A 10,926-nucleotide genomic window follows, 5' to 3' on the forward strand; every position below is an offset into this window, starting at 1 on the left:
CCTCACTCTCTCTCTCTTAAGAAAAAAAAAAGCCACATAATAAAAAGGCATTTCTGAGTTTCATGGCATTGTGTGTCCTCTGCGTGACAGGTGTATCTAGGAGGAACAGTCAGTACATCTGGTTCGGGCCCAGGCTCCACGTTAATCAGCTGGGGAGGTCGATTTTTGCCTTTGGGCCTTGGTTTCCTCAACTGAAAACGGACTGGTTTTTAGCCCCCCATTCTCTTCTGGCTGCAGCCTTCTCTGACTTGCTGGGAACCCACACTAAAGTACCACAGGCTATAGGTAAAATAGGGAAACACAGAGCCTGGCACAGAGCCAGGGACATCAGTATTATATTCATGATAGTAATAATCGGTGATATTTAGTTAGGGCAGAGATTCTCACTCTGCCTATGAAAAGGGCCATATCTGGCTACTGGGGCGAGGGCCCCCAGCAAACTGCAACGCTGGAACTTGTCCAGTATGCCTCCCTCCTGAAGCCTCAGATCACCCACCCAGCCATCCAGCGCTCAGAGCCCAGGGAACCACCCTTCCCTCTTTGCCTCCATATCACCCTTGGTAACTGGCTAAGCCCAGCTCATGCTTCACCTTCAGTGACACCTACAGAACAACTTGCTGTATTAGGTATGCAAAGCATTCACACCTTTAAAAAGCCCAAAGCAATTGGCATGGGGTTGTGACCCAGTTTAAGGCAAAGCTGACGGGGGAAGCCGGGAGAAGTGGCGGGGATGGGTAAGTCCCCAGGGCTTCACCACACAACTATATTTGGGCTGAGCCCTTGACTCACCTTCCACAGTGCCCTCACCTCTGGGGTGGAAACTGGCATAGTTGGGTTCCGTGTCACGTGTCCCAAGGCAGGTTACAAATAGTACCCGGATTGGCAAACCCATCCTGAAACTCCTGGTTCAAGGGCAGGGAAAGTTACCATTTTAATTGCTGCCGACAATTAAGAGCAGGAAGAGGGGTTCTATGACAAAGAGCAGACGTGTGAGTGCAGAAAGGACAGAGCTGACCTGCCAAGGGCCTGCTTCAGTCTTGGATCGAGGACCTCACGCCTGAATGGCTCAGGTATGGAGGACCTTGTCTCACATTCTAAATAGGGCACACGTTTCAGTGACCCGGTGTCTCCTTAACGCCATCGCGGATGGGGAGCTGGCAGCGAGGGACTCACCCCAGTGACCGCAGTCAGGGTCTCCGGAGCGGCAGGAGGGCCGCCTGCAGCTAGGTAGACAGGTCCCAGACCAGAGCGCGGCCTCAGGAACGTGAGGCCCCATCCTGCCTGGGCCACCGCCACATCGGAAAGGGGGCCAGGCGCTTCCCCCGCCCCAGCTCTGGGCCCTGAGCACCCAAAGGAGCCGGTTCCTTTCCTGCTGCCTGGATCTCGGCCCGCGCGACGCGCAGTTCGGGCGGCCCAGAGCAGAACCTCAGCCGGCCACCCCCTACCCCGCACGGCTGCGGACCAGGGAAGTGGCGGGGACGCCCATTTCCCCCGGATTCCTAGCGTGCACCGTCACGGGCGAAGCGGTCGTATCTGCCGGCCTTGGGCTCCGAGGCCGCCCCTCGTTGCCCACGGCCGCGCCCCTGGCCCCGCAGGACAGCGCCCGGTGGCAGCCAGCTCCCGCCTGTCTGCCCTGCCCCGCGGTGCCCCCGCCGCCGCGCCCTCTCTGGCACCGCCTCCTTCTGTAAATACAGTGGCGGCCCGCCCTCCGCGCCCGGACGCGCAGGTGGGAGCGTGCGGTGCGGGCCGCCACACGGAGGCCGCGCCCCGCCGGGTGCCCACAGCCCGCGCTGTCCGGCCGAGCGCCGACCCCGAGGCCGGCGCCGGGCTTCCGGGACGCGAGCCGGCGCACGCACGGCGCCCGCGGGACGAAGCCTCAGGTGAGCGCTCTGGTCCCCGCACTTCTCCGCACTCCCGTGCGGGCTCGGGCGCGGCGCTTTTGCGGCCAAGGCTTGGTGTCGCGAGCAGCGCGGGTGCTGAGGATCCCGAGCTGAGTCTGCGGGGGTGGGAGCCGCAAGCCCGGCCGCCGGGGGCTGTTGTTGCCCTTGGGCTCCCTGACACCCACGAAAGGATTTCCCATAAAAGACTTTGGGCTGGCTTTACCTTGATCTCCAAACGCGGCAGAACCTGGGGCGTGGTGAGATGCTGGCGATTGGGAAATGTCCTTTGGCAAACAGTGGTGGAGAGACAGATTTGGCTTCGGGGAAATTAAATGTAGGTTGGTATTTGGAAAAGGTTTAATTTTCTGTTAGTGTAGATGTTTTTGTGTCCGTTCGTGAATGTATGTAGGAGACAGACAGACCTGCTATTATGGATGAGGGATTAGTACATACGGCAGGTGTTTAGTCCACTTGTCCATGGATACAGATCCCGTTTCTGGCTTCTTTTTACTCTACTAGTATTTGGGGAATTCGCCTTAAGACATCTAAAGCCTTGTGACTCACTTCAGAGTGGAAGGTACCAGGAATTCAGTGAATTCCTGACAAGACTTTGTAACAGAGAATCACCCTTATCTCTGGAACCAGCAAAAGAGATGACATGATTCAGATCTCTGTTTTTTACACTGCAATATTTTCTTTGTCTCAGAATATTCCATCTTCATGAATATAATTTGTCCAGGTTTAAAATGGAAGCTTATTTCCCTCCTACATTTCCTTCTTTTTCCAACTTCCTTCTGATTAGATCGCACTTTTTCCTGGAAAAGTACTTCCTAGTACAAGACCAGCTATTGGTTTTCTTTACTTAAACTGACCCTCCTTGGATGTGACTTGGGTTTGTCAGGACGGCCTTGGTTACAGCCTCAATTCTGAGCTCCTTCATGTGATCACAGATACATATGGACAAAACATTTTAAGTTTTCTTTCTTTGAGCCACTAAAAATGGTCTTCACACTTGGGTTGTCTTTTCCACTGCCCCAACTTGAAGTGTCCTGGTAAAATACCCCACTCGTGAGAGTAAGACAAGATAACTAAGATAATAAAGTCAATTTGCATACAGTAGACAGTTATTAACAACTGATTTAGGTCCACTTAATACTCGATGATATCAGCTCAGGGCTTGGGTGATCTTGGGGGAGGTGCTTTCCCACTTGATCTCACTTACACTCTCCGTTCAAAGTCAAGATCTGTTGCTGTTATGTGCTTTGTAACTGGTGATTTTATCAGCTGCTTATTTTTAACTAAGCCTAAACCTTCTTGTGAAAGTGAAAGGCACCTTGGAGGAGGGTGCGTGACAGACCGCCTGCACACCTGGGAGGAAGGCTTTGCCTGACCTGTTCCAGACTCCCCTGGGTTACCCCAGCCCAGTCAGCTGGGCCCGGGAGTTCCAGTGCCCATGTGAGAACTGAAGAATCACATTTTCACAGAGTTAACTTGAAATCCCCCAAAGTCACTGTGTTCCTGAACTGCTTTCCCCTTCAGTGGAAACGGCTGAATTGCGCCTCCTGCAGGTGTCCTAGCCTTGGAAGAAAGCAGGAGAATGGAAGGTTGCCGCAGTCTAAAATAGGAAATGGAAAGTTAGTTACTGAATGAAAATGTATGGACTCGGAAATGCTCAGAGCAGCTGTGATGAAAAGTGGGATGTCTGTAAATCAGAAATAATCCCTGTAGTTCTTCCTTTACCCACCACTGTTTTGGGGTTTGTTTTGCTTTGTGTTGTTTTGCCGGGGAAGTAAGTTTGTAAGACTCATAACAGGAAAAGCCACACCCAGTTACTTCTCTTGTATGGGTTTTGTTTTTTAAAAGATACTCTTAGGTGCATGGTAATTGCATTTCCTCTTCTCTACTATCTTCATAAAATTACACATTCAGGAGTTTCTGAATGCCAGTGCTTCTGACTCATAAACCAGCTCATTGTTCCACAGTGTATCACTTGCACCAAGTTCTATTCCCTATGATTTCATCCTAGAGTGATTCCTGAAATGGTCAGGGCGGGTCCGGGACACCTGTGCCCACTTTAATTTGATGTTCGCTTGTATTTTCAGAGCTGTTGAAACCATTGGAGGGAAGGAAATCCATCTTGCCTGGTTCAGGGGAAAGGGGCTTCTTCTGGCCATGTCTCCTGTAGCTGCTGCTGACTCAGATGGGGACCGGCGAGACAGGCGTGTCAGCAAGCTCATTTTCTTCCTTTTCATCTTTGGTGCCATCCTGCTATGTGTGGGAGTCCTGCTCTCCATCTTCGGGTTCCAGGCCTGCGAGTACAAAATCTTCCCAGACTGCAGCCTGGTGCTGAAGGTCGCTGGGCCTGCCTGTGCCGCAGTCGGGCTCGGGGCTGTGATCCTGGCCCGCTCAAGGGCACGACTTCAGCTCCGGGAGGGGCGCCTGCGGGGCCGGCAGGTGGACCCCGACCGGGCCTTCATCTGTGGAGAGAGCCGCCAGTTTGCCCAGTGCCTCATCTTTGGGTTTCTGTTCTTGACGAGTGGCATGCTCGTCAGCATACTGGGCATCTGGGTCCCCGGGTGTGGCTCAGACTGGGCACAGGAACCGCTGAATGAGACAGACACAGCTGACACAGAGCCCCAGATCTGTGGATTCCTGTCCCTGCAGATCATGGGGCCCTTGATTGTACTCATGGGACTGTGTTTCTTTGTGGTGGCCCATGTTAAGAGAAACAACTTGAATGAGGGCCAGGATGCCTCTGAAAGTGAAGACAGACAGACGCAGAGCATGGAGCCTGTCCAGGTCACTGTAGGTATGTGGTTGTCATTCCTGGGCACTCTCACACTGCAGTGGCTTTGGCTTCAGGGCTCCGCTGGGTTATCTTTGGGCCTGGCCTAGATTCTCTTTTCGCTCTTACACACACATGCACATACGCATGTGTGCACACACGCGCACACACATGCACATGGAGCTGCTGCTTGCTAAGCCCTGTAAGAATCCTTGTGCACATCATCTCCTCCCAGAAATTCCTTGTGATTGAGCATAAGCTTTGGGATAATAATCATGATCTTGACTGAGGTCACAGAGCAAATTAAGAGGAAGGTGAGAGAAATTGCTAGCACAGCCTGGGAGCCTTCTGTCATGTTAGAGACCAGCCAGGTGACATTGAAAGCTAGGGCACTGTGTTGAACACGTAGATTCTCATCCCTGGCTGTCACTGGCTAGCTGTCCGTCGTAAGTCCTTAACCCCTTCTAGGCTCCAGTTTATGTATCTATAAAATGAGCACTGCATTGCTAAGATCCCTTCCAGCACTAACAATTCTAGGATTCTGTTTGCCCCAAGTCCCTCGATCTTCTGTGTTGTGAGGGGGCTTTCCACACCGTTTCTCACATCGTTCTCCACTTTCTGTAACTTTATCCTTGGCTTCAGGGTGGAGGCAAAGTTTGGAAATAGTGACCCAGACAGCGATGAAATGTGATCGCACCTGTCACTTCTCTCCCCCATTACATGTCGAGAGATGACTTTTGGGTTCTCTGGGTTCTGTGGAAGAGATGGATGACGATTTCCTGGGGTCAGGCCCCCTAGAGCATAACATCAGTAGCTGGGGCCTCAGTTTCACACAACCACAGAGAAACCCCACTGGTGCTTGTTTTTGAAAATCACTTTTTTTCCCCCAGTCTACTCCTTTTGAAAAGGTAAAGCTGAAGCCATAGCCATGACATCGAAAAGGCTAGGCATAGAGCATTATGGGGCAGAAACGCCTGAGGGAAGAGAGTCAGGGAATGAGAGGTTTCTCCTGGTTGGGGCTGTCTGCCAGAAGGAGCACTACTCTCTGGGGGAGGTCCCTGTATCGCCAGTCCCGCCCTCGGTGAGCAAGGGCAGAGGGGTTTACACACCGATCCTGGATCCGCAGTTGAAACTCCCATGCTACTATTTGTGTGGTTATATATTTGCGGTGACCACACCGATATTAGTTATACAGTAATAAGAGCTAGCACAGATACAGGGCTCATTCCAGGGCCAGATACCCATGCAATGCCCTACAAGGGCCTGCTCTGTCCAAGTTGTTCACACCTGCGACAACCCAATGAGATTCTCTTAGTATCTCCATATGAGGGTGAAGAAACTGAGGCACAGGGAGAGCACAGACTAGCAAGGGCAGAGCCAGGCCTCAAACCCAGGCAAGGGCACGCATCGACTCCAGTCCCCACAGAGCCCCGGGAGGGCCTTGGGCAGGTGGCTGTAACTCTGTTCCTGCTGGTTTCATCCTTCCCCAAGTGCTGTGGGTTAGCTGTTACCTGACCAAAGGGCTTGCCCTGTGTTATAGGTGTGTTCAGTCCTTTTGCGGAACACAGTGGGGACAAGTAAGTATACTTTTTTGACGCTTATAGTGTTCCGCATAGTTGGGAGCATTTCAACGTGTGTCATTTGGGTGTCCTATCAGGGGACCTCTGGGGCCCAGCCTCCCTCCTGATGGCTGGAATTGGGTGGCAGCAGAAAGCAGGGCGGTTGGTGTTAGGACATAGTGACTCCCGGGTTGGGGAGGAGAGTGCTCATCCTGATGTTGGGACTCTATCCTCCATCCTAAAATCTCTTCCGCTTAACCCTTTAAGTTCCATCGAACCTGTGAAAGTCTGGCAGCCTAACTCCTTATTGTTCTTTCCTTTGATATTATGGGATAGGATTGAAATTTTCAGGAAACGTGCCTTTTAGCCTAATTGATAAGAATTGAGACATTGTCTATCAACGGTCAGTTCTGCCTTACAAGGGATTGGGATCATGAGAGGCAGTTCTTGGTGAAGTCCCAGAATTCAGTTGTTCCTAGATTGGAAGCCCCTCTTCCCCAGACATGTGCTGTCACCACCCTGGGCCCACCCGGTGCAGGATCCTGGGCACCCAGGCAGGAATACAAGATAGCTCTCCCTTGAGGGATGTCTGCTGTCAACTCATAGGACATCGAGTCCTTCAGGATATAGTGAATGGGCAACTGAGGGGGGATGGGACTGCTTTTAGGGAGAGCAGGTCGCAAGGCTTGGGAGGGCGGGACTGATGGGCAGAGGCTTGGACAAGCCTCCCAGACAGGTGGTGACCCTGAGCACTTCCTTGTTTGCATTGGACAGGTGACTGGCCTGCTCTGGAGGCTTATTCCCAGCTCCTTTGTTCTACACTGTAATTAAAGTAAACAGTCAACCTTACTTCCTCTAACCTAGCCAGACCTGTGAAAAAAATTAAACAAGAAGCCCAAGATAAACAGTAGACGTTATCAAGTTTAGGTGAGCAATGTCTGTCTTAAACCTTCACTGCCATGCGCTTGCAGGAGAGAAAGGGTTAACACATCTTCATGGGAGCCACTGAGGCAGCCAGGAGAGGGGCTGCCAGCTGGAGGGTTTCCTCCCACATGTGCACATGCAAATCCAAGCCCCTGGCTGGCTGTGGCTTATGCAGAAAGCACCTTCATGGGTCCCTTACCAGCACTGTTGTAACCACCAGGCTTGACGTCCTCCTGCCTGTTCTCTGAGGCAGGTACAGTTACGGCTGGCCTGCAAGTCCCTAGTTGTGACAGTTGAGGCCTGTGGGGGTTAAATCACTCACTCAGGGCCACACTGAGTTGGTCATTGACAGATGGCTGCTTACCTAGCCGAGGGTCACACGCCTGCTCATGCCCGCTGCCAGGACACATGGCCTGCCTCACTGCTATGACTTAAAGTCCTCTCCTTCATTCTCCCTGCCTTGTCCTTTGGTGCTGCCAGTTCCTCAAAGGCTACCCTCAAACTGCTATGGAGTGGGGTGCTACCACAAGTCTAGAATGTTCTAGGCAGCTCATGTGGTGTGTTTGGTATTGGAATTGGAGTCCAAATGAGAGCTTGTATCTGATATCTCTTTCTCCTCCCCAAAATGTGGGCTGTGTTCTGGAGAGAACAGCAGCAACAGAAATGCAAAAAGGAAAAGGGGGAAAAAAAAAAAAAAGCTTATTTTGGAGTGTGACTTCCTTTTGTAAAGCTTGAGTGAAATGTTGGGAGAGAAAAGCCTCCAGAAGAGCATATACCACAGGTACCACGGTAACAGAGACATCCGCTGTCCCCTCACCTGTCCTTTGCTCAGAGGCTGAAACTCCATGTAAGGAACAGGCACTTTATCGAACTGCTAATGGTCGGCGATTCAGAATTTCAAGTTGCGAAGGAGAGAAGCTGTGCAGCAGGAGGCATCCCAAGAAAGCAAGTGCTTGAGCTCAGACTGTAGGAAAATATTGGCGCACTGTTCGAAAAAACTGTGGTATGATATACGTAACATAAAACTTAACATTTTAAGCATTTTTAAGCAGAGAGTGACATTAAGTACATTTGGCGTGTTCTGCAACCATCACTGCTCTCAAGTTCTAGGGGTTTGTCATCATCAAAGAGAAACTGCCCCCATTAAACACTCACTCGAATCCCCCCTCCTGCCTCGCCCCAGCCCCTGGCAACCTCCATGCTCCCTCTCTGTGAATTTGATAGGCCCACTTTTAAATTCTGGAGTTAGCATAGGTGGTTTGACCTTTTGTATTCATGGGCAAGATACGTCATTAATTTATTTTACTCCTGCTAATGGGCTTGCATTTATTACTCATCTGTCTTCAATGAAATATTGTGTTTCCTTAGGTGACGCCGTGATAATATTCCCACCCCCGCCACCACCTTACTTTCCCGAGTCTTCAGCTTCTACAGTAACTCCGAGTCCTGGGGCTAATGGTTTGCTTCCCAGCGAAAATCCACCTTCGTATTACAGTATTTTTAACTATGGGTAAGGCTTTGCATTTGAACGTCAAGGGTAGGCATGTTTAACTTTCTCAGGCCTGTGCCTGAACTCAGGCCAAATTAGCTTTAAGGCTGTGGTACGGGAATAAACATGTGAGCATGAGTATCTTTTTTGCCGACATGATGTCAGAACTATTGCCTTAACGTTAAGAGGACCTTTCAGAAATGCTGGGTGGCACGTACATTAAAAATTACAAAAGTGGTTAGATAGGAAGCCTCCTCCAGGCCTCTTCCCACTGGCAGGGATGATCCACCAAATGTTTAACCCATTATTAGCCAGACTGAGCACCGGAGCAGGACTTGGGAGGGCCCTTGCTCTGTTAGGCTTTGCCACTTTAGATTAGGGGAGACCTGGCCGTCCTAGGGGACCTCCAGCAGGTGCAGAGGGTTTCAGTATCTCATGGAGGTACTTGGGTGACGCCGACCCGACCAAGCTGGGCTTCTGCTCTCAATCTGAAGTTGACGGGGTGGTGGGCCAGAGATCCAGAGATGGATTTAGGAATTGTCCTGCCTGGAGGAAGGGGAGATAAGGTCCTGGACATTTGCGTAATTCTGTTAGTGAATTTTTGTATTCTTTTCTCCAATGATGAGCTTGCCTGAGCCCTAAATAAATGTCTGTTAACTTAAAACAAAGTCCTACGTGCTGCTACTGTGATTTCTGAGTGCCACAGCCTGGCTTTGCTCACATTCTCTCGTGTAATTCTCCTGGGTAGCTGAGAAGGCACTCATCGTTTTACAGATGAGGAGACCAAGGCTCAGTGAGGTGAGATAACTCAGGATCACACAGCTGGAAAGCAGCAGAGTGGCAATTCAGAGGCAGGTCTGCCCTTTGCTCGAGCCCACGCCGGGAACCAGTATGCTTTCTTGCCTCCCTTCACGTTTTTGGATTATGATTTAATTTTCTCTTTGTGTAAGTTTGTTTCCCTTATGTGAGCTGTCTCCAAAGACAGAAAGGTAGAGAATAGTAACTCTGCACACGTGGATGCTTTCTGGACAGCAATGACACATTCTTACCTCGTCATGTCTTCTCGATGACAAGGGAAACAGCAATGGGGTCAGACTCTCTTAATGTGACAGTTGGCTCTAAAGAAGGAAGGGAATCAAGGCATATCTGTAAGAAACAGAATAGGGAAGAAATTACTCCTTAGTAATTTCTAAATACTCCTAAACACATGTAATCCAACATTTGAAAAGAACCTCATATTTATGGTGTGTTACTGTCCCCCTCTCTTCCCTTTCTGTTCTCCCTCCTTTTTAGAAGGACTTCAACTCCTGAGGGCCAAGGCACGGCCCCCGAGAGAGATCGTGAATCTATATACACCATTTCTGGGACTGCTGTGTCCTCTGAGATCTCAATCACTCCACATCTCTTCTCTGAACTGCCTCCCAGATATGAAGAAAAAGAAATGGTGGTAACCGCAATGTCATCTCCATCTTCTGAGCCTTCCCCACCATGAACTGTGGACTCCGGTTCCATTTTCTATAAATCGATCACTATTTTATTTAATTTGTTTTTTAATAAAAAAAAAAAATGCGACGGCACCGGCTCTGTTCTGACTCCCCTGGCATTGCAGCATCCACATCAGTAGCGAATGTTCTGGATCAAGCGTGCTCTGGACCACAGGAGACATCATGTGCCTCCAGCCCACCCATAGTCGGTTCTCTCACTGAGACCTGCTACATTCGAAGTGGTGGGTGAAGAAACAAAGGCTCTGAGAGGCTACTTAACTTATTCCAGGTCACAGCGCTTCTAAATGGTGAGGCTGAGTTTTGAACCCATGCAGGGTTCTGGAAGTTATTATCCTGTGCTGCTCAAAGGCTGACCAGAGGCCGTTGTTCGTGGTTAACCAGGTTCTGTTTCCAGTGTTACCTGCTTTTGGGCAGAGAAACAAGATTACTCTCATTTCTTTATTATTTCTTCTTCCTCTTCTTTTCTTCCCTCTCCCTCTCTTCCTTCTTCCTCCTCTCACATTCCCCTTTCTTTCTTTCATTTTGTAAGAAGGCAACGAGGCCTTTTACACTGGGGCATTTTCAGCTCACTCATATCTGGAAGCCTCCTTACAGTGAAGTGACAATGTCAGAAAAGAGATTTCTTGGGCTCCCGGGATAACTCAGTTCCCCTGGAGAGGTCCGGGAAGGTAATGCCTTTCTGTTACAACGTGCTGGTCCGACTGCGTGGCCCACGGACTTTTAGTCTTATGAGGCTACTGATGAACCAAAGAGTTGGGCAGCATGGTAAGTATTTAATTCTAGA

At 50.4% G+C, this 10,926-nt stretch overlaps 1 protein-coding gene across 5 annotated transcripts; it reads left to right on the forward strand.

The window, feature by feature from the left end:
- The first annotated feature begins 894 nt into the window (after positions 1-894).
- TMEM171 (transmembrane protein 171) lies at positions 895-10,219 on the forward strand. 5 transcript variants are annotated; one of them, XR_009353998.1, is made up of 5 exons: positions 1,938-2,218; positions 3,983-4,689; positions 8,517-8,658; positions 9,588-9,726; positions 9,931-10,062. XR_009353998.1 is itself a non-coding variant. In XM_059175218.1 (4 exons), the coding sequence occupies exons 2-4, from the start codon at positions 4,053-4,055 to the stop codon at positions 10,127-10,129; spliced, it is 978 nt and encodes a 325-aa protein (XP_059031201.1). In that variant the 5' UTR covers positions 895-1,070; positions 3,983-4,052; the 3' UTR covers positions 10,130-10,219. The 5 variants fall into 5 exon arrangements, 4 of the variants coding, with proteins under 4 accessions (XP_059031201.1, XP_059031202.1, XP_059031204.1 ...); XM_059175218.1 differs by lacking the exons at positions 1,938-2,218; positions 9,588-9,726 and adding an exon at positions 895-1,070 and having other exon boundaries at positions 9,931-10,219; XM_059175219.1 differs by lacking the exons at positions 1,938-2,218; positions 9,588-9,726 and adding an exon at positions 1,769-1,880 and having other exon boundaries at positions 9,931-10,219.
- Positions 10,220-10,926: the final 707 nt, after the last annotated feature.

This window comes from Mustela lutreola, chromosome 5 (assembly GCF_030435805.1).
Source record: "Mustela lutreola isolate mMusLut2 chromosome 5, mMusLut2.pri, whole genome shotgun sequence".
Classification (NCBI taxonomy): Eukaryota; Metazoa; Chordata; class Mammalia; order Carnivora; family Mustelidae; genus Mustela; species Mustela lutreola.

What these genes read in the sequence shown, in the direction of transcription:
- TMEM171 (XM_059175218.1), top strand. Translation starts at nt 4,053, where the DNA reads ATGTCTCCTGTAGCTGCTGCTGACTCAGATGGGGACCGGCGAGACAGG. An exon ending in GCCTGTCCAGGTCACTGTAG is followed by an intron (nt 4,690 to 8,516) that starts GTATGTGGTTGT and finishes GTGTTTCCTTAG; the next exon opens with GTGACGCCGTGATAATATTC. An exon ending in TACAGTATTTTTAACTATGG is followed by an intron (nt 8,659 to 9,930) that starts GTAAGGCTTTGC and finishes CCTCCTTTTTAG; the next exon opens with AAGGACTTCAACTCCTGAGG.